General features: G+C 37.8%; 1 protein-coding gene across 17 annotated transcripts in view; it reads right to left on the bottom strand.

Moving 5' to 3' along the window:
- Rapgef6 (Rap guanine nucleotide exchange factor 6) overlaps nt 1–27,396 on the bottom strand; it is a 204,555-nt gene that overhangs the window by 63,701 nt on the left and 113,458 nt on the right. For 16 of the 17 annotated variants that reach the window (XM_087194559.1, XM_004836642.4, XM_004836640.3 and 13 more), the window contains 8 exons: nt 20,287–20,464; nt 15,743–15,879; nt 13,119–13,277; nt 12,402–12,554; nt 7,985–8,149; nt 5,526–5,633; nt 3,236–3,439; nt 1,076–1,184 (listed from right to left, as the gene is read on the bottom strand). In XM_087194559.1, coding sequence (XP_087050685.1) covers nt 1,076–1,184; nt 3,236–3,439; nt 5,526–5,633; nt 7,985–8,149; nt 12,402–12,554; nt 13,119–13,277; nt 15,743–15,879; nt 20,287–20,464 — 1,213 coding nt within the window. Of the gene's footprint in view, nt 1–1,075; nt 1,185–3,223; nt 3,440–5,525; nt 5,634–7,984; nt 8,150–12,401; nt 12,555–13,118; nt 13,278–15,742; nt 15,880–20,286; nt 20,465–27,396 lie in introns of those variants that run through there. The other variant, XM_087194568.1, reaches the window with a different exon arrangement.

Genomic DNA, 27,396 nt, shown 5'->3' with positions numbered 1-27,396 from the left:
AGCTGCAAGGGAAGCTGGACAATGTTGCCTAACATGAGAGTCCATGAGCAAGAGGGGAATGTGGTTTTACCAAGGAGAAGTCTGTTAACCCCCAAACCCATCCTTAAGCTCCTAGATATTCTTGTACTCCCAGGATAGCGACTGGAATAGTGAGACCAAGTAGCTAAAATACATGTGCAATATTTTGTGTGGCCTACACTTTTCTGTTTTGTGAAAGCCTTTTATAGGAAAATTCTTATAAAATCATAAAAATTAAAATAATTTGATCATATTTGTTAAGTTTTTTAAATGTTTCAGAAATGAAGGTGCTCAAGAATTCATAAAAGCTTAAAAACATGGGCACGTGAAAATTAAAAATGTCACTTCTCTCTACATATGTGTGTATACATATAGAAAACAAGGCAGCAAAAATGACAACATGGAGAAAATATCTGCAAACTTTTAAAGAAAAGGACACTGTACTTTACTTAACAGGTGCTAAAACAAATCAGAAAAAGATAAGCTACTCAATACAAAAATGGACAGACTGAAAGACTTTACAGAAATGTTCAAGCTCACAAAATAGGTGCTCAACCTCACTCATTATGAAAGAATGTGTATCAATAAAGTTGATTATATGTACTGCAGAGGCACTATTTCACACTAGATGATGAAACGCAGATTGGGATAAACTTTCAGAAGTAAATCCCTTAGTACCTGTCAAGTGATTCCATTTTAAAAAATGTATCTTACAGATATATCTATATGAGCATAAAAGACAAATACAAAAGATTTCTATTATGTAATTTTTTTTTTTTGGTACTGGGGATCGAACTCGGGTCCTTGCGCCTGCACAGCAGGCGGCGAAACCACTGAGCTAAATCCCCGGCCCTGTACGTCTATTTTTAAACTTACTTTCTAAGATATCAAAATAATAAATACAAATCATAAAACATGAGAATTCTAGATTATACTAGACAAAACTATCCCGATAATAGTGTAGACAAAAAAAGTTTACATTTTACTATCTTCATTTAATTGTAATGATTTTTTTATTAGCAAAAAAAGGTCAGGCAATTTTTATAATAAAACTCACCAAAAATGTTGGTCTTCACAGTAAGTGCAAGATGAGTATTATTCCTCAAAATTTCAAGAGCCTTCACAAATGTAATATTCTCAAAATTTTGTCCATTTACTTCCATTATCTTAAAAGTATTTGAAAAATACAAATTAAACCGTGTTAGTTTACATCTACAATCTTAAAGTTTAATAATGAAAAAAATAAATAAAATGTACCATATGTGAACAACAACAAAAACATCACTATGAGAAGGTGGACTACGGTTTAATTTTTCTTTCCTATATTGGTATTTCCCCAAATCTCTAAACTTAGGATATTAGAGGGCCAGGGATTTAGCTCAGTGCTTTTGCCGCCTGCCTTGCACAGTGTTTATTTATAAATGAAGATAAAATATCAATCATGTTAAATCAGCTCATAAAAACTTCTGCCTGTGTAAGAATATATAAATTTTAGTCAAGTAATTCAATGTAAATTTATTGGATTTCAAAGTGAATGAATTAATTTTAGAAGCAGCACTCTAAAGTGTATTTATTGTTTGGGGTTTTTTGTTTTTTTTTTTTTTTTTTTGGAGACAGGGTCTCACTATATATTTCAGGCTGGTCTTGAACTTAACTGTGTAGCTCAGGCTGGCCTCAACTTGATGTGATCCTCCTGCCTCAGCCTCCCGAGTGTTGGGATTATAGGCGTGCACCCCCCCCCCCCATGCCTGGCCCATTCTAAGTACATTCAGTGTATTTTGCTGCCACTGATCGAATCAGTGAGCCAAACAAGAAGCAGCACAACTGAGATGGGTTTCCTTTTCCCATGTGAACACTGCTGACCCTTCAGAGTGGGGACTCCCCAGTGTAGCTACACATCAGAATCATACAAGAGGCTTATTAAAAAAATTTCAAGGGAAAAAATAAACATGATGAGAAAAAAAATAAAAGCAGCGAAGAGTGCAGAATTAAAGGAATGACACAAAAATTCCAAAAGGATAAGAGTATAAAACAATATATTGGGAAAGGAAAAAGAAAGGAATGATACGGAACCAAAGGCCATGCTTGTGAAGATCTGTGTCCACAGACTGAGGTGGCCAAGCTGGTACCATACAGGCGACAAAATAAAGAGGCCCACTTTAACACAGGCCAAGGAAACTTCTCAGTCCCAAAGGCAGACAAGACAAATTCTATCAACAGTGGTATGGAGTGGGGGAAATCAAAAGTGTGAGAGAGGCCGGGGATTTGGCTCAGTGGTTCTGCTGCCGGCCTCATAGGCACAAGGACCTGAGTTGGATCCATGGTACCAATAAAACAAGTGTGAGAGAAAAATAAAGACTGATTTAGACTTCTTTTGGGCAACACTAAGATGATGTGACATCTTCCTGTAACTTTAGTGCTTTGAGGAAAAATCACCGCTACTAGGGAATTTCATATACAAAAACACTTGAAGAACAAGAAATACTGTGCACTGACTCTAGGGTCCTGGTTATTAGACACTACTCATGAGCAGTCTGGGGTAAGACTAGAATTCTCTATTTTTTATAAGTTTCATTAGGGAAAGAAGGGAATTGTTAATCTTACATGAAAATAATAAATCACTACCAATGTCTCATTTTTTCTGGTCCCTTGCCTGCTCACTTTATGAGTACAGTTATGGTACCATATAAACACTAAAAAAATTATGTAAGCCTACCACCTTTTACGGTAATCTTCAAACATTTATATTTGAAAATGCTACAGAAGAGATGGAAGTGTCTCCTCTTTCAAAACTCCTAAGGGTGCTAATTCATACACTCACCTTTCTGGAATATTATGAAGTCGCCAGATGGTGGTTTCCTAATCTCTGTGGGATGGGTTGGCCCATTCAAAGGAGGTCATGCTGATGGAGCACAGTGGACCGTGCTGTTTCTGGCCATACTCTATCAAATTTTCCACTAAGGTAAGGTAACAGCAAGTAAAGAACTCATTATGGCCTCCACAGTGAGTTCAAGCCCAGCCTAAACTACATACGAGCAATGTGGTTTAAAAATAAACCCTATTTAAATACTACCTATAAAAAAAGCTCAGAAAAAATTTCCTTCCACAAGTCATGCTCACCTGAAGAAATATCAGAGGAGAACAAAAGTAGCAGACATACTTTAAAAAAAAAAAAAAAAGAAAAAAAAAAGCTTTAAGTGGTAGGTTATTTACTTACCTGGTCACCACGTTTCAGTCCTGCATCAGCAGCTTTGCTACCAGGTTCAACTCCTTCAACAAAAATACCAAATCCCTTTTCACTTCCTCCACTGAGGTTGAAATGCAGAGGCGACTCACGGGAAGTCTTTTGCAGCACAACTTGTCTCCACTTAGCCTTTGCAGCACAGGCAATATTCAACAGCCGGAGATGACCATTCATTTTCTGAAAAGCAGAAAAGGGTAAAATGCACAAAAATCTATCTATTCCTATAGGCTTCTAAAAAATCACCTAAGTCATTAGAGTATAAACATATAAACGATACAGACCATGTGAGCTGGGATAAACAAAAATGAGGGAGAAAAAAATAATGAGGGAGAGGACACTTCCATCCCAGAGTACTTTCAAGAACAAGATGTCTTAATATGACTTTTGAATACTTTTGGACACTCACAGGTTAGAAAAGATTTGATGGCTTATTTACAGAGGAATGACAAAAAATTACTTCTCACTCCCTGAAGCTCCTCTCTTGCTTATGTTCTGGCTGGTGTATAAAATCAAAATGTTTCTAAACCTTTATTTAAAACCTTGAATGAATGACCTGAACCACATTTCCAAATAATATTTCACCTTCTAAGGAAGACTTCTTATACTATTATAGCTCTTCCTTAAACTCAATAATATTGTAACTTCCAGGTTTCAGTACCAGTTTAATATTCAATTACTCTCAAATAATGTAAAATGTAAATCTCACTTCCCTAAAAAAAGCTGCCCCTCCCTGATAAAGTAAGTTTTATGCTTGTTCTGATCCCACATAGCTCTTGGATTACTAGAATTCAATAAATACTTGATCACTGACTGTTTACTGGGGAAAAATAATTCTACAACTGTAAGGCAGTTTTCACATTCCAACGTCCCTTGAATGTTTACACAGCCAGCACCAAAAGAGCCAAACGATACTGGTGTCCCTCCATTTAAGTTCCCCCATCCCTGTTCATTTTCCCCATTTTGTGTAGAGCAGATACATTGTTGAGTAGTTTACAGGAACCAAGGGGTAAAGACAGGGACAAAATGTGCCAATTTTCTCTTCTTCATTAAACTCAATCCACTTATACTCTGAAGACTACAGCCCTTGAGCATTTGCTATTTGTTTTCAGATTGTTATGATCATTAACTCATTATAATCCTCATACACTTTCCCTGAATTAGAAGCTATCTTTCAACTAAGATAACTGAGGCATAAGGTTAGACACCAATTCATATATCTAGCTGGTGGTGGAGTTTGATCTTAACTCAGGCAATCTGACTCCTGAGCTATACTCGCAACCCACTTTGTTGAATTATTAACATAATTCCTAAAATTTCAAATTGGAGCCAATGACCCACTCACAGCTCACTTTTATATCTGATAGAATAAAAGGAATTCACCAGTAGCTCCTGTGGAAATAAGAGGACGTTGAGGGAGCTGTCTTAGGTGCTCTATATTTTAAAAAGGTGAAATCACACACAGCAGGTAAAACCTTTCAAAGTCTTAACATAGATCTGATATATAAATATGCATTCTAAGTTCCAGTTTCAAATAGCAGGACAGGAAAGAGAATTCCAGTGTGGTTGGAGACACAGAACTGGCAAAGAATATGCAACAGTCTGGTTTGACTATAATCTAGTGTACACAGGAAAAAGTCTAAAAATGTACATAAGGAACACAGATACACAGGAACTACTTTGGTAGGAATTACAGCTTGCTGACAGACAGCCATACGCAATATCTACAGTTTTAAAACTATTTTTTGTTTCACATATAATGGACTAGAAGGGAGGCAAACTAGACCGAAGATCAGTTTAAGATCAGTTAGCAGGCTACTGTAACAGATTGGGTATAATAAAAAAATGACCTAAACTACAGGTGGAAAAGAAATGGCTGAGAAGAGATCATAAGCAGATATGTATATGTGTATGCCTAAGCCATGGAGAGGGAGAACTTTAGAAACTGACTGGACATCTCGGCTACTGAATTCAAGGAAAAAAGAAAGGGCGTCCCATATACAAGCCTACTATTTATAAGCCTAGGAAACTAAAAGATAACAATGTTATTAGTCTTAAACAGAAATGAAAGAGTTGGGAGGAGAAGATTTGTTTGGGTTGAGATGGCAGAGGAAAACAAAGGTCTGCAGGACAGATCTGAAAGCTTTCAGAATGAACGGACAAGACACTAAAAAAATGAAAGTTGTTGTTCTTCTGAGCTGCTGTTCTTGCTGAGAGGTAGGGAGGACTCCAAATTTTAAAAATGATAAAATCTTTTGAGCCTTACTGTATCCTCCAGATTTTTTTCAAATTCCTCTAGAAATCGAGTCATGGCAGGATCACCTTCAAAATCATTAAAATGATTATTTACCCACAATAATACAATCCGTGTCACCTGTGGAAACACAGAGAAGGTAGCAAGTGTTTATGAGAGGCATTCTTTCTGCAAAGTAGACTTCAAAAGCATGTTGAAAACTAAGGAGTAACTGAGCTCTACGGCTAGCCCCACGTCCAACTACTTCCCTTCAAAATCAAGGCTCCTTTCACTGTTCAGTTTGAATTTCTGCTTCCTTGGATACACAAGTAACAGAGGTAGGACTCTACACTCAAAGAAGATAAAAGTTTTCTTGTGTACTAAAACGTAAGAAGTACAAAGGACGATACATCTTAAAATATAAGCTTCTATTTTTTTTCTTTCAGTACTGGGGATCAAACTCAGGACCTTGCACTTGCCAGGCAGTGCTGGCACCACTAAGCTATGTCCCTGGCCCTAAACTTCTATTATAAATGCAGGCGATCATATCAATCAAAGATCATACTAAAGTGTTTCTATACCCAAGAACATGTTTAATAATAAAAACTGTAACAAAAGGGCCGGAGATGTAGCTCAGTGCCTGGCACCAAGCCTACCTGGCAAAGCAAGGTCCTGAGTTAGATCCCTGGGTTCCAGGAAAAAAAAAAAAAATTGTAACAAAATACTGACAAATTTTAGATGAGATTGGAGCTGTTCAGGGTGGTATGGCTGCCCTAGACAATACTGACAATTTTTAAAGGGTAAGCTGGTCACTTTGCTCCACTAATTTAAAAAAAGAGTTAAAGATTAACAAATGTTAAGTGATTTGCAAATATATTCTGTCATTTAATGTGTTGTCTTGGGTTTCTTTTTTTTTCTTGGTACCGGGGATCGAACTCGGGTCCTTGAGCTTGCTAGGCAGGCAGTGAAACCACTGAGCCAAATCCCCGGCCCTTGTCTTGGGTTTCTTGATCGTGTCCTTTCAGGCACAAAAGATTTTAATTTTGATGAGGTCCAATTTATTTTCTTTTGCTTTTGCTTTGGGTACCGTATTAGAATAATCACTGCCAAATTTCGGGTCACGAAGAATTATTCCCATCTTTTCTTTCATGAGCGTCATAGTTTTGGCTTTTATATTTAGCCCTTTGATCCATTTTGTGCAAATTCTTATATATACTAAATGGGTCCAATTTTATTCTTTTGCATATGGCTGATTATTGCTAAATTTGTTCACTCTCTAAAATGCCTTTATTTCTCAGCAACTGAAATAACTATATTTGATTCCAAAGGGGGAGGGGGCAAGCCTGTTGTTTCTGACACCGCAGCGTTCTAATTACCAATATCCATCATATTTCCTCATAAAATGCAACTGAGAAAGATAGTTGGAAATTGAGATCCTATTTTTTACTTTCTTAAAACATCTTACTTCCCATCAGTTTGATGAGGTATTACTAGTCTTCCCATTAAACATTCAAAAGTACTCCATAAAATAATATCTATTTAAAACACCAAAGGATGTTTAATGAAAAAAATTACATAAAGGAAGATTTGACATAGACACAGGAGAAATTAGGGTTTAACAAATGCCTGTAAAGTCTGTAATTCATAAAAATTAAGATATTCCTTAATCTGAGGTTGAAAATAATTTCTCTGGGGACTACTCTATAAATTAGTAATCAACAATAAAATGTTTTATTAATTTCCAGAAACAACCCAATATATTAGTAAAATTACAAAATACTATCATGCAGCTATCATGATTTCTGCATTGCTGTACCATGGCCCATGTCCACTTTTTTTGTTTTTTTTGGCAGCACGGATTGAACTTGGGACCTTGCACATGCGAGGCAGACGCCAGAACCACTGAGCCCGATCATGTCCACTTTTAACAGGCCATTCTGTCCTAAATAAGTAAGAAGAGATGTATCTATGCTAACATTCATTTTTTAGGTGAACTGAATTGTTATTAAAATTAACAATCAAGGGCCGGGGGTTTAGCTCAGTGGTGCCGCTGCCTGCCTGCCTCACAAGTGCAAGGTCCCAAGTTCGATTCCCAGCACATACACAAAAAAATTGACCATCAAGCTGGGTGTGGTGGCACACATCTATAATCCCAGCATTTGGGAGGCTGAAGCAGGAGGATCTCCATGAGTTTGAGGCCAGCCTCGGGTACATAATGAGCTCAAAACCAGCCTAAACTACATCCAGGGACCTTGTCTTAAAAAATAAACTGAATGAAAACCAACAAACAAAGGGCCAGGGATTTAGCTCAGTGGCGGCCCACCTGCTTCACAAGTGGAAGGTCCTGAGGTCCTGAGTTCATCCCTGGTACCGCCAAAAAAACAAAAACAAAACAAAACACCAAACAAACAAACAAACCTATCAACTGCAAAAGGTCTCATTAGTAAAATTTAAATGTTTAAATCACTTTCATGTCCTTTATAAAAACTAACCTTATCTCTCAAACTGTCAATCTTAAACCATTCTAATAGCTTGATTCCAACATCCAAAGGACTTTCAAGAAATGTCCTGTAAGTCAACAGAAAATCTTCTATATAAGTTGGGTCCACAATAGAATGTTCTTCTATTAAATGCATGATGAGACGCTCAGGTGTTGCCTAAAAATACAAGGATAGAAAGGATTAGGAAATAAACAAATAGCTTGCGATTCAAATAACTCCTCTGTAGATATTCCCTTAAAACTAGTCCCCAGAGTAGAGTTTCCCTTTCAGATCCTTAGTACTGGGAGCAGGCAGTCTCTTTAGTCTGTAATTCAGCAGCACCCAGAGGTTTAGAGTGAGAAAAGGGAGAGAGGAGTAAGTACCCAGAAGCATTACTCAGCTATACCTGGTTCCACTGTCATTTCATCACAGAAGGGCCTTTGATTTATCCTCTGTCAGCCACCTCTGTTAAAACAGGGGGCATGTAATGATTGTCCAAGACAAAAGGAGGAGGAAATGGGAGTTAAATAAGGAAAGAAAAAAAATGAGAAGACAAAAAACAAGCTTTCATCCAAGTTTAATCCAGTTAAAATTTTCTTCTACCCCAGGCTATAGGAACAATAGGTCACACAAGATAGCCAGTTTTACTGTTATTACTTCCTTGAATAGATTACTGTATTTCCTCTTCTATAGTTTCTCCCTGCTGGTTCACCATCTTAGGAGGAACCAAGTGTCCTACAATAGCTTTTACATTCAGAGTTTAAAATGCTTGCCTGTCTCCCAATTTATAAAAGGAAGTATAAACATTTCTCATTGCTCTTCTTTGAGCTTCTGAATCAATGTCAACATTCACCAACCAGCCTTTGTGATTTTTCGTATGTAGCACATATACAGAAACAAACAAAAAATAAAACAAAAAAATAAACCAGATGTTAAGCCTAATACAGACACTAAGTGTTGCTATAGCCCAAAAGTTCAACTTGTTCCATTCATCTGAACAATTCTCTGTTCATAATTAACGGTACAGTAGCCAGGGATTTAGCTCAGTGGTTTCGCCACCTGCCTGGCAAGCGCAAGGTCCCAAGTTCGATCCCTGGTACCAAAAAAAAAAAAAAATGTACAGTAAACATACATTAATGCTAAAAATGTACTACTCTGAGAATTTATATTTTTATAAAAAGATACTCCCTGCTAACAAAGTATATACATTTTTTCTCTAGAAGGAAGACAGAAGTAAGGCTTTTGATATAACCTGCTTAAGCGACAAGGACACTGTCCATTACTCCTCTTCTCCTACCCTCCAAAACACTCTGAGCCTAAGAGTATGAACTGGGTTTATTATTCAGATCATTCACTGTTTTGGGTCACTTAAATCTGGTTCTTAGATCATACACAGCGAAGTCAGGGGTAGGAACTGGTCTGCATGAAAGACAGTCTACATTCTGATTGGCTAAACCCACGGAAGACTACACTAGACACTGAAAACTTTCTACAGATGAGCCCCATAATCATGTAGGGCATGTCACCAATGTGCTCACTAGCAACCAAAGAGGTAGAATCTTTGGAGACAAGTTGCACATAATGGTAGCAGGCAAAAGAGATGGCTGGTGTAGTTATAGGGGCATGGTAGAGACTGATCACAATCGACAAATAAGCAAATAAAGTACAACAACAGCAGCTTCTGGAGAAGGTATTTACAAACACAAGAAAACGTTAGAGAAAACTTCTGTAGTAAAGCACTGCAAGGTGAAGGATTAGTATGAACTCATGGTTGTTACATATTATATTTCCTAGCTCTGTCTGATTAGGGGATCTAAAAAGAACACTATCTCAGCAGCAATAAATATAGTGAGTACCCAGATCTTGGTATATAAACGCTATTCTTCCACTGGAAGGATCATGAACTCTTCAGAGAAATGGCTGATTCCAAAGCTAGAGCACAAAGAAAAAGTTCATGTTGAGCTTTATTATATGCCAGGTAATAAGGAAGTACTCAAAGAAGGACGTCAAAAGAATGCAGGAATCAGCCTGAAGGTCTCCCAGGCCAAACGTTAGACAATTTGAGCATTAAGAATAATATGGTAAGGGAATACAACAGATGAGTTAGCTAATACAAATAAATTAATACAAGGAAAGCTTACCCTTACAGAGTGAGAGTAATAAATACAGAAGACATTATAGAAACAGGGCATCACCATTTCAGGCAGAAGTACTGAACAGCAATAAAAACTGGTGGGTAATGGTTTAAACCTAGTTGTTACCATAAACTGGAAGCTGTATATTGACATTTTCACGCATCTCTCTGCCACGCATGCGTCATAACAAAAAGTCCAATGGCGACTTCACAGTGGAGCGGCCCTGTGGATAGGCATCGGCAGGACTAGGCCACCAAGGTTAACTTCAGCAGTGGCTGGACAGATCAACACCCATGCTGCCAGAGGTGATGCAGCGAGGAGAGCTCATCACCATCCTGGTGGAATTCCTCCCAGGGAGGAATGCCTTCAGTATGATAATGAAGAAACACTGGACAGATCCAAGCACAGATATTCTTTGTTTAATGACTGGACTTATGACTTTTTTTTTTAAACCGTTCTGTACATCTTGTTTTTTTTTTTTTGGTACTGGGGGTCGAACTCAGGTCCTTATGCTTTCGAGGCAGGCAGCGGAACCACTGAGCTAAATCCTCGGCCCTACAACTTGCTACTAGAGCCTCAATGTCTCTTTTTGTACAGTACAAGTTGCTTACTATCATATGATTCTGAAAGAGTGATAATGGAGTAAATGCAATGAAATATTAAAGATAGGGGACTAGGGTGTAGGGCGCATGCCTGTAATCCCAGAACTCAGGAAGCCGAGGCAGGACTTTGAGGTCAGCCTGAACTATACAGTGAGACCCTGTTTTAAAAAAAATAAAAAATGGGCCGGGGATTTAGCTCAGTGGTTTCGCCACCTGCTGCGCAAGAGCAAGGACAGAGATTCGATCCCCGGTACCAAAAAAAAAAAAAAAAAAGAGGGGACTCTGACTGAGTTCGCTGTACTGTTCCTGCAACTTTCCAGTAATTTTGCAATTATTAAAAAAAACAGTCCCCAGAAAGAGATGAATGAATTGACATTTTTGAAAAATGTGCCATGTGTGATGGGTGCCACAGGCCTGTAATCCCAGCACTCGGGAGGGTGAGGCAAGAGGACGCTTGTGAGTTTGAGGCAGCCTGGGCAACACAGTGAGTTCAAGCCCAGCCTGAAGTATATAGTGAGACCCTGTTTTAAAAAAAAAAAAATGTGTTAACCTATGGCAGTCTACTTATCTCTTCATCTGTTTTTATATACAAAGCCTACACTAATCAGTTAGGGAAAAGAAAGACAGTGCTGAGGAAAAGCCTGAATACCAAGGCACAGATGGGTAAGACATCAGATTTAGATATCTCTCTGATTTATTTTCTTCACTATTAAACTGCTCAATCTATAACAAAGAATAACATACTTATCTTGCAATCAAGACTAGTTTGAAAAGAAAAAGTTATGCATTTATTTATCTCTTCTCTTCTACCTGTAATTGCTCTGTTTTATATCCAGAGACAAGACAGAAAGCAAAGAGGGGGAATGGGATAAAATAGAATAAAATTTATTAAAAAAAAAAAAAAAAAGAGGGCCAGGGATTCAGCTCAGTGGTTCCGTCACCTCACTCCGAAGTGCAAGCACCCAAGTTCGATCCCCGGTACCCAAAAAAAAGAAGGCGAGGAGTAAGGGAGGGGAAGATTAGAAGAGAAACCAATATACTATAGGGATCAATACTCAAGACTCCATAATTGTTTTGTTTTTGATTTACATCATTTAGCCCTAATAAAGCCCTTCTGCACTACTCCATTTTCAGAAAAGAAAAGGGAGATTTGAGGGAGAAGCCCTATTTTCAATGCTACAGAGATGCAGCAAGGGCTCTGCATCTTAATCTAGGACTCCTTATGCCTTTGTGGCTAGTCTTTGATTTTCTGTTATTTCTACATGTAAATGAGACCAAATCTCCACTATCAATGAATTATAAAATACATCTGAGGAAGAAAATATTTTTTTTCGTACCAGGGATCGAACTCAAGTCCTTGCGTTTGTGAGCCAGATGGCAGAACCACTGAGCTAAATCCCCGGCCCTGAGGAAGAAAATATTAACCAATATATTCTTAAATAATATCTTACAATGCTGACACTACACGACAATAAGTCACCTTTCATCATTAAAATGTGTACACCTCAGCTAGACAAAGGCAAAAAAACCAATTTTTTAATTTAAATTAGATTTCAATATACTACTGTAGTCAAGTATCTTGCTCTACTTAAAAAAAGTGGCTCAATTTCTTTTTAAAGTCAGATAAAAAGCTCTATTTAAAAAAGAAAAAAAAGCCCTACTCTATCGAAAGTAATAAATAAAAACACTCACCTTGATTACAATGTGTCCTTTCCTCGTTCCACTCCGGTCTAACTCCCGGTGCTCATGTACCATAACAATTTCTCCCTCTTCCTCAACTTTATGGGTATTTTTTTCCACATGATTTAAAATTCTCCAATAATCCCGCTGGGCTATGCACACAAACTGCCCAAGAACAACATGAGGACAATTAATGAACCTATAGTACATAAGTACATCACTCTACACAAAGGCAGAGCACAAAGGCAAAAAATCAAGTGGCATCAGTTCTTTTTCATTCAATTCCTTTAATCCTTAATAAAAATCAAGGTGAAACAATTTGTGCACTAAGAGATCAAAAAAGTCAACTGTTTGAATTCTGCTCCAAATGCAGAAGTATCTACTTCTTCCCAAACTGACACTAATTGCAAAGCAGGAGTAAGTTAGAAACAAACAACTAAGTTCCTATTTCTTTCTTTTGTTTAAAACAAAAAAGACTCTGAGTTGGCTGTCACATAAAAGCTTAACAAACTAGAATTTATTTGGCACATTCTCTTAAGAACGTAAAGCTTGTTAAATTCTGCAAATATGTGATGCAGATATAAAATCTAGTTTCCTTTATTAATTATCTAGCTACTAAAATTCCTAATTCTCAAACAAAGCCGTTATTTTGAGGGGAAAAAAATATAAAAAACAGGCACAGCCATTTAAAATTAAACAAGCAAGAGTATTTGAATGAAGAGACCTTACCTGACAATCATCTACTTTAGTCCTGACAATTCCATGCATGTACTGCTTATCCAGAGTGGGAGTAATTCCAAAACTATTTCCCATAAAGAGATTTTCAACTTTTCCATCTGGATGACTAATTTCTACAGTGCCGTTCAAAATCACATACCAAGAGTCAAGCTATAGAAAAAAAAAAGTTTTAAGAGTCTTTTAAAAAACAGCTAATGTTAGTAAGAATCTATCAAAATATATAACTTGCATGATTTTAAAAAAAAGCAGATCTAGTTCTATATTGTTAAGTTCTCTGTCAATAGTTCTTTTGCCTTGTCTATGAAAATTACTGAAGTTTATTTTATTCTTTTTTTTTTTTTAGTACCAGGTATCGAACTCGGGACCTTGTGGTTGCGTGGCAGGTGGCAGAACCACTCAGCTAAATTCTGGGCCCTTTTACTCTTATTTTAGTCAGCAAAGAAAATTAGGGACTTTCATAATTGGCCAGATTCTTGGAGGCAAATACAATACCTTTGGAATCTTAATCCATATCCTGCCACTAACTAGCTAGGTAACTTTTGGCAAGTTATATAACCCCATCTAGACCTCAGTTTCACCACCACAACAGTTTCTATTATAGGACTACTTACTAAGTTAACAAAATGAGTTTCTAAATACATGCCTACAACAATGCCTGGCACTGTTGAATAATCATTCAAAAAAAGAAAAAAAGCTAATGATTGAGAAAGACTAGTAAAAGTCTAAATTTAACAAAATAAAACATTCAAAATTTCTCCTAATGTTGAAAAGACATTGCTTTCATTTATATGGAAGTATCTGATCCTACAGTGAGATATATTTTTAAAGATCTAATGTGTATGAACAAAAGACTATTTTTTCCTCATTTAATAGCCCACCCCTTTTATTAGCCCAACTTTCAATAATTTTAATGTGATATAAGGAAAATCCAGGATTGGCAGCTTATCAAAGATTACCAGCGGCAACAAAACATTTTTCAAAATTTCACTTTTTTGGTTATTTTAGTTATATAATACATTCACTGTTGAACTTGTGTATGACATAAACTACTTGAGACAAGAGACTATTTCTGATTTTTCCTATTACTGTATTGCTGTGTTTAAAGCAGCACCTCATACAAAACTGACACACAAATTTTTGCTGGCAGAACTGCAGAAAATTAAAAGAATATAAAATCTTATGGAGAAGAAAGTAAAAATCATTTAAAATCCTACTGTATACACTGGTAAAAGATTAGTTTACTTCTTGCCAATTATTATTTAAAATTGTTGATATACTTGCATTATCCTGCCTTTTTAAACAAATTTAATACTGTGTTCATTTATTCATCAAACTTTTGAGGGAACATATCCTATATGTCAAAAGTATTCTAGGATATAAGAAGAAAATATGTAAACAATGCGAGAGAGAAGGCCCCTGACCTCAAAGAACTTTCCATAAAATAATTTGAGAGCTAGACCAGCAGCTCAGTGGTAGAGCACTTGTCTAGCATGTTCAACCCCCCTGGATCCATCCCTAGCAGTATAAAAAAGAAAAATAAAATGAAATAATTGGAGAATCTGTATAATATACCTTATGCCATATAATGATTTGGTGTAGTAATTGTTGCCTTTTCTCAGATTATATGTTGGTCACATCCAATTTTTACTATTATAAATATACTGGAATGAACATCTTTTGATATGATTGAGGTGTTTTTTTTTTTTACCAATGTCCTCAGGAGAAACACTAAGTCAAACAACAGGTCAGAGGCTGTGAATATTTTGGATTCTAGGCACATTCATATATAGTAACTCATTTTGTTAATATAGTAGTCCTATAATAGAAGCTTGTTATGGCCATTTTAGGAGTGGTTAAAAGTTTCTAAATGACCTATATCAATTTGTAAATAACAATGCCCAGTAATTAACAGCTCAGCATTAATCTTTACTAATTTGATACCAAAAACAGTGAAGCATTTCCTAATTTCCTTGCAATCCCTTTACATCATTTCTATACCTACCTACAAGATGCCTTCTGACCATTTTTTTTTTTTTTTGGTACCGGGGATCGAACTTGGCTCCTGGCGCTTGCGGGACAGGTGGTGGCACCGCTGAACTAAATCCCAGGCCCCCTTCTGACAATTTTTAAACAAAACTACCACATAAATATCTCAAGTGGCCACGGTCCACTAGGAGGCACTGTTAGCAAGATGCTTCCCTCTTCTTTTTAAAAAAGGTATAATATAGAAAAAGTGCATACTTGAGAAATAAAAACATCTGATTTAATGACTATTATTTATTGAGTATCTATTCTGCCTAAAGTCCATTGCTAGGAAATCAAATTTAAGATAAAGAAACCCAAAATCTTATCTCTTCAGAAATTATGACTACCCTAAACCCAGAAATTTATTTAAGATAATTTAAATTTTAAAAGTCAAGATTTATTTAAGTTTATGGTAATTAAATTCTTCTAAAAGTATAATTAATAAAAATTAGTACCCATATTAAATAATATGTGACACACTACACCTGCCTCGAGAGCATAAGGTCCTGAGTTCGATCCCCGGTACCAATAAATAAATAATAAATGAATGAATGAATGAATGAATGCATGACATTTATCTGCTAACCTACCTCTTGCCCATCTTCAAGAATAACAGCTCCAGCTTGCTCCACCACTTCAAAAATCATCACTGAGCAGAGCTCTCTCCTTACTGACATGGTCATGTTTGCAAAAGCAGGGAGCTGGTGCATAAACTCAAGTAATTGTTCTATGAAACAAAGAAATTCTAGTGTAAAGAGAAGCAAGAATGACATACCTTAAAGATAGAACAAAATTTAGAATTCAACACCCAATATCTTAATTCAAATTAGGAATTTATGCCGTTAAAGTACAGAAACCAAGATAAGGGCCAGGGATTTAGCTCAGTGGTTTCGCCACCTGCTGCGCAAGCACAAGGACCTGAGTTCGATCCCCGGTACCAAAAAAAAGAAAAAAAAAGAAACCAAGATAAAATATGACTGTTGATTTTAAAACATCAATTATGGTTACATGTATGTTCAACTCACATATAAATATAGGTATACTGGAGGGTACCAGAATTCACAATCCCCAGAGAGAACCAGGTTCAGATGAAGACGAAGAGTTTATCTAATTTGTCTAGCCTAAAAAGCCACCCTAAGGTGGTTAAGTTTAGGGACACATTTTGACCTAGAGGGAAAACCTCCCATCTAATCTGATCTGGGTGGAATTTTTTCCTTTTTTAATGCTATAATACATGTCAGTAAGTACTGAAATTAGGGACAACAAATGTGAATTCCAGTTCATTCCTTAACAACACTCTTTAGCTAATAAATGTGTATGGGCTCTGCAAGCCATTTTTTGGTATACACATATGAGAAAGATAAATGTAAGGGAAAACACACATAAGTTGGCTAGAGGCTTCAACAGAAAGACTATGAGAAGCTATATACTACAATCACAGATAAGTGGAAGCAAATATATTTCAACTTTTAAAAAACTTTCTGAAAATAGCACAATATATAATTCTTCACTAAAAATGCACTTTCAGTTTTCTGTCCAGGTATGTTAGTGCATGAGTCTAAATTGCTGGTTACTTAACAATATCATGTCTCCAGAATATCAAGAAGGTCAGGTGTGGTGGCACATGCCTGTGTGATCCCAGGACCCTAGAGGCTGAGTATCTCAGTTACTTTTCTTTCATTGCTGAGATAAAATACCCCCACTCAAAGTTAAAGGGGGGAAGGGGTTTATTTGGCTCATAGTTTGTAGAGGTTTCAGTCCATAATTGGCCGGCTCCAAGGCAAGACGGCAGAGGGGCAACAGTTCATGGTGCTGGAAGACAGCAAAAGCAACAAGGAACCTTACCAGCATCTTTCTGTCCCTTTTATCTTATTCAGACTACTTAGGGCAGGTAGCACTCATGCCCTTAATCCTAGTGCCCTTGGGGCCTAGCACCACCATGAATCAATCACACATTCTAGATTCAGGCATCTCTACAAAAGCATGAAGTTTGGAGGGACATCTAAACAAAAGCCATTACATTCCACCCTGGCTCCCCAAAGACTCATGCAAATCTCGTCGTGCAAAAAAGCATTTAGTCCATCTCCAAGAGTTGCCAAAGTCCTAACAGTTTCAGCACTGCTGAAAAGTCCAAGTCCATAGTCTCTGCTGAGATTTAAGGCAAGGCACAAATGAAAAGGAAGTTAAACACTTCCAACATTCAATGGCACGAGATAGACATTTCCATTCCAAAAGTTACAAAAAGGGATACAAAAGAATGGCACCAAAGGAAGTCCAAAACCCAGCAGGGCAAACATTAAATCCTGTAATTCCACTTCCAGCATCACCAGCAATCACCAGCAATCTGTGGCAAATTGTGAACTTCAAAGGGCTTGGGAGGCCCCGCCTCTATGGCTGCAGATGGTTATGGTTCCCATAGCTTCTCTTTTGGGCTGGTTCTGCTCCCTCCTTGCAGCTTTCCTCAGATGATCCATACTCCTGTCTTCAACCTTCTGGGGTCTCCACTGCACCTTCAGCTTCACACTCAGCTTCACACACTGCCCTCTCAGGGGCACACTGCCTGGCCTCCCAGGCCTTCTGAAATCTGGGTGGAGCCTTCTTGACCACACAATTCTTGGATTCTGCATGTGCCTAAAACCAGCACCATGTGGATGATGCCAAGGTCTGCTGCCAGCTGGAGCAGGAGCTAAGCTTCCCTTGGCTATAGAGTTCGAATCCTGAGGAACAACTTTCGGGGGCAGCTGACATTCTGGGACATAGTGCTCCGAGGCTCTGTTCTCAAAGCAAAGCCTTTCACTTTTGCAATTTTTTTTCTTTTGGTACCGGGGATCGAACTCGGGACCTTGCACTTGTGAGGCATGAGCTGGAACCACTGCGCTAAATCCCTGGCCCTCACTTCTGTAATTTTGAGACTGCAAAACGTGTAGTTCTGTTGCTTCTTGTGATGCTCTCAGGCCAACTTTTCTATTGTCCTTTTCCTAAATTCTTGGCTTTTTAATGTTAATCTTTTCGGCAACCAAGTTCTCCTCTGTTCTATTTTTGCAGGCCTCACCCTCACTGAAGTTTCCTCTCTGGCCAAACTCAAAAGGTTTTAAATCATTCTGCTGGGCTCTTTGCTTGATTCTCAACATAAATCTGAATAAAAGCCCCCAACAGTCACCATGCCACCACCTCAACATTAGACTACCTTGAAATGTCTTCTACCAGATTAATTAGACCACTCCCCTAATCTCAGTCTCAAAGTCTCTGGACACGAGCAAAATGCAGACAAACTTTTGGCCAAGGCATAACACACATCATCTGCCCCAACGCAGTCCTTCCCAGCAGAAACCTCCCGAGCCTGGTCTTTACTGGCTTTCTGGTCTTCTGAGCTCTGACCAGAATTTCCCATACAGTACAGCCTAAGGTGTTCGAGCTCTACTTCTTCAGCCGGAGTCTCAGAACCTTTCCTAACTCTTCCCTTTCCCATCAAGACAGTTCCAAAAGCTCTTGAGCCACATGACCAGGTAATGTCACAGCAACAACCCCACTGAGGTAGGAGTTCGAGGCCAGCCTGAACTACACAGAGAGACCCTGTCTTAAAAAAAAAAAAAGCAGAATGCCAAGGACTATTACTTTATTAATATATGTTATGACTGCCAGTCATCCTATCATCGAATTTGGACAACAATATGACTATTATTAAATAAACTAAGATAAACTGTTAACTTTAATCATAAAATATATAATGACACTGTTATACTTTATATGTAGATGTCCCCCCAAAACCTCATGCACTCATAGGTGGGGCTTTTGGGAGGTGACTGGATCATGGGGTGGCTACTCCTTTGTGATTTGTCCACTAATGAGTTTATAACTGTTTTTGCTTTTTTTTTTGGTACTGGGGATCGAACTTGGGACCTTGCATTTGTGAGGGAGGTGGCAGAACCACTAAGCTAAATCTCCAGCCCCCAAAATAAGGTTTTGTTTTGTACCAGGGATCAAACTCAGGACCCTGCACTTGCAAGGCAGGCGTGGTGCCACTGAGCTAAATCCCTGGTAAGTTTATAACTGTGATGTGGGGTGTGGAGCCTAGGGAGACGAGGTGGGTCACTGGGGGTGGCCTGGAAGGTCGATCTCCCTCTCCCTAGATCTCTCTCTCTCTCTCTCTCCTTCCTGTCTGCCATGCCATGAACAACTCTCTGCCGTGCCACCTTGCCTTGGAGCCAGCCTACTATCGACTGAAACCTCTACAAACCTCCTTTAGGTTGTCGGTGTAGAGTACTGTGTCTCAGGAATGAGAAAGTAACTAACACAGACACTAAGTAATCTTTAACATCAACATCTTTAGTATTCAATTTTCCAATCGCAGTACAGAAACAAGTTCTGTGAGAAATTACATAAAGGGATTTGTATAAAGTTTTAACCAAAAACATTCTAAGATATATGTGTATGTTTTCTCAAGCGAGGGAAATAAAAATATAATTTCTGAAAAATTTTAAAAAGTGTATTCATAACACACTGGACATGCCTGAACTGTTGTAAATAGCCTACGACATGAAGGGAAAACTCAGTCTAACACAATCTAAACTTTTGTTTTATAATCTGTGGCAGCTACTTTCAAGGATGGTTCTTGATGACCCTGGTCTCCTGATATTCTACCCTTTAGAATCGGTGCCTCCCATGCTGAAGCAGGGCTGTTTGGTATGACAAACCATTGGCAGAAGTGATGGTGTGTCACTTCCGAGGCCAAATCATAAAAGATACTGTGACGTCTGTCTTATCCTCCCACAAATTATTTGCTCTGGCAGAACTCTTTCAGTATTATGTAAGGACACATAAGCTTTGAAAGCCCCACATGATGAAGAAGGAAATGAAGTCTGCTACCAAAAGCCATGTGAGCAGCCATCTTGGATACATATCCTCCACAGCTCAGCCCGGTGAGGACAGATGACTGCAGCCACTCTTCACATTCTGACTACAAACTTATGTGAGATGCTGAGCCAGGAGTATACTGTTAAACTGTTCCTAAATTCTCAACTCACAAAAATAAAAAAATGTATGTTGTTTTATCCATTAACTTTTAAAGTAAGTGGGAATAGGTAACTATATAAATTAAGTTATACATTCTTATGTGTACAGATATATTTCTTACCAATGTCATCATCTGTTTTGTCTGCAGGTTCTTTTTCAAGACATTCTCGAACAAAATCTCGCCCCTGCAATGGATCTGTTCGATCAATTTCTTCCTCTTCCTCTTCTTCATCCTCAGAATCAACAGGTCCTTCTGGAAGCCGTGTTAAATCTACATCTCCTACCTCACTCTCTGTAGCCTGCCGAAAGAAATCTCAGTCATTTATCATTTTATGCTAAAACAGGTCAGTGTGAATTAACCAAAAGTACTCCCCCCTTAGCAAATATTATAAAGGATTAGGCAACAATGTATGTTGTATTAAGGATACAATGAGGGGGCCAGGGATTTAGCTCAGTGGTGCCGCAGCCTGCCTTGGAAGCGCAACGTCCTGAGTTCAATCCCCAGTAATAAAAAAAAAAAAAAGAATACAATAGCAGGGCTGGAGATTTAGCTCAGTGGCACCATACCTGCCTCACAAGCACAAGGTCCTGAGATGCCTAGCATGCAGAAGGCCATAGGTTCATTCTCTAGTGCCAAAAACAAAAGTATAGTGAAATGATATATAGGCTTGCCTTTCCATAATGTAATATCTAAGTGATTTATCTTAGCCAGTAAGTATAAATTGGTCAGGAGACTCAAACATCACTAAATATTTTAATTGTTTTCCAACAAAGCACTTGTATTTTTCTTGAAAGTACCAAGCTTTCCAAAACATAAAGGGCAAGACTGAAGTATCAATACATGCATAAGTGTCAATTTATGCTGGGTTAGTGAAGAGATACTTTTTCATCAGGACAGGTGTAAAGTCTAGCGGATAGGTATTCGTGTGAGTTAAAAACAGAAGTCTGCATGAGCCAAAATAAACCTCATCTCCTTTAAAAAATAAAAACAACTCTGAAAAACGGTATAATACTGAAAAGTGCTACAACACACTCATCATAAAGGAATGAATACCTACCATTTCCCAATCATACTGTTGCATCTAACAGTACAAAGAGCTGAGATTAATCTTTATAATAAACCTAAACAACTCTGGAAACATGTTAGTGTCAGATCTAAGAAAAGAACTAGTAGACTCTTAAAAACTATAAATTAAAAAGTCACTCAAAATAATGAAAATTTAAAATAATATTGTCCTTAATTATTAAGCAGCATTTCTGAATATGATTTTTGTTGTAAATAAAAAAGCATGATTTTTTTCTTTTTTTTTTTTTCTTTTGGTGGTACTGGGGATTGAGCTCAGGACCTTGTGCTTGCCAGGCAGGCGTGGCACCACTGAGCTACATCCCCAGGCCAAAAAACATGAATATTAAAGAAATTACAGAAAAATGAGTTGAACATACAAGAATTCCGTAACAAAAAAATAAACACTCAAATAAAAGCGCAAGGACCCGAGTTCGATCTCTGGTACCAAAAAAAAAAAAAAAAAAAAAGAGTAATAGTAAAGATTATGAAAGCTTCATCCAAATACAGTATTCATCTCATTTCCTACTCTCAACATTTACTATTTTCTCTGCTCAAAAGGGGCTCTACATTCTTTTGGGTACTGCCATTTTTCTCTTTCTAAAACTCAAGATTCCAGTGGGAAACAGTGTCCTGTTCTGTAGCTCAAAGGTACAAAGAAGGCCAGGGATTTAGCTCAGTGGTTCTGGCGCCTGCTTCACAAGTGGAAGGTCCCAAGTTCAATCCATGATATAAAAAAAAAAAGGTACAAAGAAAATTTTCTCTGGATTTTTATAACTGCAGCTAGAAGTGGAGCATTTTTCTTCTCTGGTTGCTGGCTTAAGGACAAGTCAGAGAAGACAACCTATGGCCACATGGAAATGCCTTTGTGTGGTGGAAGAAAACAGAACCAACACCCTGAGAAGGGGCAGGGAGGGGAATGGTAAGGAGGACAGTGGGCAAGAGACAGAAATGGAAAGAGTTGACACAGACAAAAAGATACAAAGCAACAGAAATACAGCATGCAGGACAGAGAAAGAAAGAGCACATGTGTAGTCAAGAGCACTGAGACAACCACAGTCACAGAGAAAGAGAAAGAAAAGCAAGCCATAGGGAGCCAAAAGATCAGAGAAGACAAGACAGGGGTACACATTTGTAAGTATCCAGGCTCCTTGAGGCTAGAGCCGACTGTGCTTTCTCTGTGGTTCAACAAATTATCCTTTTGGTTTTTGTTAATTTAAGTTACTGCACTGATACCTGCCACTGAGAGAGCTCTAGTTTTTGCAAGAGCATGACTTATATTTCCTTTGGAGTTTTGCACAGCTTTAAGTAATAGCTGGTTAACAATCTGAACCAAATACCTAACTTGAGATCTTTAGTATTAGATAAGCTGACTTTTAACAGTCTGCTATGGTCTGCATATTTGTGTCATCTTAAATTTCTGTTGTTGTTTTGTGGTCCTACGGATTGAATCCAGGGATTTGATATGCTAGGTAAGTGCTCTATCACTGAAAGCACTCCCAGACGGCTTAAAATTCCTACACTGAAATCCTACCCTCAAGGTGCCATCAGGAGACAGGGTATTCGGGAAGTGATTAGGCTGTGAGGAACACGATTATTAGGTAATGAGAACCCTCATGAATGGAAGATTAGTGCCCTTATAAAAGAGGACACAGCTAGACAGCATCACCAGTGAGCCAGAAAGAGGGCTTTTACAAGATACCAAATCTGCTGGCACAGTGATCTTACACTGTTCAGCTTCCAAAACTGTGAGAAATAAAGTTCTGTTTATAAGCTACCCAATCTCTGATATTTTGTTATAGAACCTAAATGGACTAAGACAAGTCATATGGGAGCAATCCTATCTCATGACTGACTAGAACGCTCTTATATGGAAAAATGGGGAAACTCAATAAAGAAGTATAAATTCTAAAATGGGTAAACATGAAGAAAGGGAAACAAAAACAATACAAACTGATGTAAAGAGAGGGAGGAAAAATTAACAGAATCCTTGAGACTAGCATGATAATACCGAGTTGGTACAAAAACATGTGAGCCATGCTCCGTATTGATTAAGGTAGGCTACGTAGTTGGCCTTTCAACTACTTTATACTACCATCTGGACACAGTACACCCTCAGAAACATTATGATGCATGAACTAAGCCCAGGGGAAAAATATTGGTGATAGGACTAATAAGACAACTTCTTGTGTTTTTCTTTGCCTGTCATGTGAATGCATTTGTATATGTGAGAATATAATTTGTCTGAGACAGTCTGGGGTAATTTTCTGATGACTTGGCCTTCCCCAAATAAACTGGCAGAGGACATTATTTTCCTGTCTGTATCTAAATAAACATGAATCTACAGTAAGAACCACCACAGGTTGAAATTCTGAGTTAAAAACCAAATCTTCAAATTTAGGTCAAATATTAAATAACAATTTTATACTTTCAATGCATCTCTTCTGTATTCTTTTTTTTTTTTTTCCTGGTACTGGGAATCAAACTCAGGACCTTATGCTTGCTAGGCAGGCGCAGTGCCACTGAGCTACATCCCCGGCCCCTGTATTCTTGCTTTTAGTATTTCATTCAATGTTCTGCATTTCCTCTTTATCTTCTTGGTCAGGGCAAGAATCCTGTGGAATCAGTTTTTTACAGTTATACAATCTGGGATGGTCTATTATAAATCTACACAATAGTGCAGACAGGCAGGCAAAGTAAGGATGCCTTTGCTCTCTATAAGAAAGTTTAGCTTTCTGCATTTTCCTTGGAACCAATATTTGTTTTTACTTTTAACCAAAACAAAAACTATAGATTATTTCTTCAGTTCCAATACTGTGCTTGATTCAGCATGAAATATAAGAGGAATATATAAACTCTCTTCTTTTTTTTTTTTTGGTACCGGGGATCGAACTTGGGTCCTGGCGCTTGCGCAGCAGGCGGCGAAACCACTGAGCTAAATCTCCGGCCCTAAACTCTCTTCTTTATAAATTTACTTTCAGGATGTAAAATGACAAGTTTGAAAGTCACTATATAAAAGCACAATGGGAAAGTGATATGATCCACAGAATAATAACTGTTCTAGGGAGGGAGACCTCTCTTCCTACTGGAAAAACATGGAAGATAAAAATGAAAATGTCATCTAGGTAGTGTTATAGGTTGAGGAACATAAGTACAAAAACAGGGTAGGAAAAAAGCAAGCACGTTTGAGGAACTGTGTCTATTTGTCATGGAGCAGCATCTAAATGTTTAGGAGAATAGTGGAATACAAAACTAAACTGCAGATTGTGGAAAGAGGGGAGAGGCTTGGAACTTGTAGGGAAGAGTGTAAATGAGATAATGGTGACACACTGAAGCTTCTATTTTGTTCTTGTTTTGCTTTCGTACAGGGGCTCAAACTCGGGACCTTGTGCTTGTGAGGCAGGCAGCAGAACCACTGAGCTAAAGCCCCGGCCCCCTACACTGAAGCTTCTTAAAACAGAGAAGTAATTAGAGCCACAGTATTCTTGTGATATATTTCAAGTGGGAGCTTAACAAAAAGAGAATGTAAATCCATGCATAGCAGCATACACCTGCAATTCCAGCATTCTGGGAGGCTGAAGCAAGAGGATCACAAGTTTGAATCTCACCTGGGTAACTTAGTGAGACCGTTTCAAAATAAAAAATAAAAAGGACTGGGCATGTAGGTCAGTTCAAAGGTCCTGGGCTCAATCCCCACCCCACCCCATACATTAATAAAAAGATAAAAGATTTTTGATGAGGACATAGATAATATTAACAGAAATGTTAAAAATGTATAAGTGAACATTTGATGGGGCAAGGCCAGTAAAGGTGACATGAACATAGTAGTGGAAATGTGCTACCTCAGTTCTACTGAGACTGGCGCTAGAGTTGTGAATTAGGAAACTGTTACAATGAAGGATTTTTAGGGAGATAGTTACCTATTTCTTACATAGAAACTAAGAAAAATAGGTGGGGGATGAATGTGTGCCACAGGGTACTTAAGGCTGAGTTAATGAAAAGACAAATCCTTTTGTTCAGGCATCAATATTTCACAATTTTCTAGCTCTCAAAAAAGGCTGAAACATAGTAAATAGAAAACAGAATCTAGGAAGAAGCATCTATTCTCTTGAGCCGTCTTTGACAACGCATAAAACATTCTCTCCATGAATACTGTAACATCTTAATAGATACTTTTAAGCTAATCTGAATAGAAACATGCTCAGAATAGAGCCATTACTACTTGTATTTTTCTCCCTAAATACCTCAGATTGAAGTTTCTCTGAGAGTCATGAGATTTTATTTTCTTTTTTCCACTTTTCTTTTTTGGTCCCACGAATCGAACCCCAGGCCCTGTACTTGTGGGTAGGTCCTGTGCCGCTGAGCTACATCCCCAGCCCAAGAGATTTTACTTTTTAACCACAAGGCACAAAAACTCTGACAAAGGAAACAGGAATACAGCCATATATTTGCCTATATAAAAAGTATAAACAGTTTTCTTGCTAAGAACTATTAGGATCTCTCTCTTACCTCTTCCCCTTGATTCTCCAAATTAAACACACTTATATCATTTCATAAGGTTTTCCTTACACTGATACAGGCTATGCATTTACATTCTAAATGTCTAAAATGCTGAAATTCATATAATCACACAAATCAACTGTATTAGCAATGTACACCTGTACCTAAAGGGTATACTCAGAGCTTTAACAAGTACTGCAAAGGCAGCCTGAGGTAAAAGGAGATATTTCTTTCCTCTGCGCCAGCTCCAGGATCTGGTGGAAACACACACACACACACACACACACACACACACACACACACACACGCACTTTGAACTGTATTATTTACTTTATCCATGGATTTTTGTGAATTGTAGGTCTAGAAAGTCTGCATTTTTAGAGTTATATTATTATTTTAATTCTGTTCTAATTCTTATCTTTTAAAATTATTCCTTTAACCTTTTCCTACATTTTTTTCCATTTTAACACTACACTGTTTAGATCCTCCTTAAGATTTGTCAAATATACAAATAATAATGCTCACTTAGGGAACATATTAAAAACTACCCACGAACCTACCACCAGAATAAACACACTGGTAACAGTGTGGTAATCTTGAATTCAGACTTATGGTATGTGTATACAAATATAAACACATTCATGATGAAAACACACACGACCTATATGCTAGTTAGCAGTGCAGTGCTTATTTTCTTTTTCCTCCTTCTGTTTTTACTTTAATCTTTATGGTGTTTATACTTTTTGGCTGTTACTCCAGAATTAACTGTAAAAAAGAGTTTGAGAATTTTTACATTCTTTGGTTACTCTTAAAAAATTTTATCTTACATTTTTGCATTTTGACTTTAGCACTATCAAAATTTTTTAATTTCTGCATTCCTATTTTGGTTTTAGAAATTTCAATACTTCTATTACTTTTACCTATTCACTTTCCCTAAATTAATTAAAACACATTCACATGTCGCACTGCACCATCTTTAAAAAAAAACCTGTATGATTCTGCTTATGTGACCTTCTGGAAAACGCAAAACTGTAAGGGCAGAAAACAGACCGGCAGTTCTGAGCGGTGGAGGGGCTATGAAGAGGGATACGGTGCTTCCTGAGGTGATGGAACTGTTCTATCTCTTGAGGTAGGCTACCCTAGAGGAGGGGGTGTTAAATTCTATGGTATGTAAACTATACATCAATCAACATGAGACACACACATGTAATTAATCGAGCAGGGACAATTGAGATAACTTGGCTCTGAATGTGATGTCTGCAAGTGGAGAGCCAAATACAACTCTCCATTTCCTGGGTATGAAAGTATCTTCCGGACTCTTTGGATCAAGCAGGATGGCTGGCAGATATACTACCTATGCACAGCATGTCCAATCTTAAAATGAACCTCTTATAAGGCAGAATGAATTGTAGAGTGCTAGGAGAACTGCAGTGCTTCAGAGGCTTCTCTAGCATCTTTGTAAAGATACCAGTTGTATACAGCCCATCCTCTAGTTCATGAGCCTTCATAACTGCCCCTGAGTATCAGCCTTTACCAGATCCTTTTATCCCTTCTCTCACAACTATCCAGGGATCTGCTCTTTGCTCCAAAAAGGTAATCACAGGTTCCAAAGTTTGTCAATAGCATTTCTCTGTGTACAGTGTCTCCTAGAGATCCAGACATTCCCAC

Source organism: Heterocephalus glaber, unplaced genomic scaffold (genome assembly GCF_053883595.1).
Source record: "Heterocephalus glaber isolate CG9 unplaced genomic scaffold, H.glaber_assembly_v1.0 deba00001606, whole genome shotgun sequence".
NCBI classification, from domain to species: Eukaryota; Metazoa; Chordata; class Mammalia; order Rodentia; family Bathyergidae; genus Heterocephalus; species Heterocephalus glaber.
Note: the sequence above shows the minus strand (reverse complement) of the source record. Positions and strands in the feature narration are given on the sequence as shown.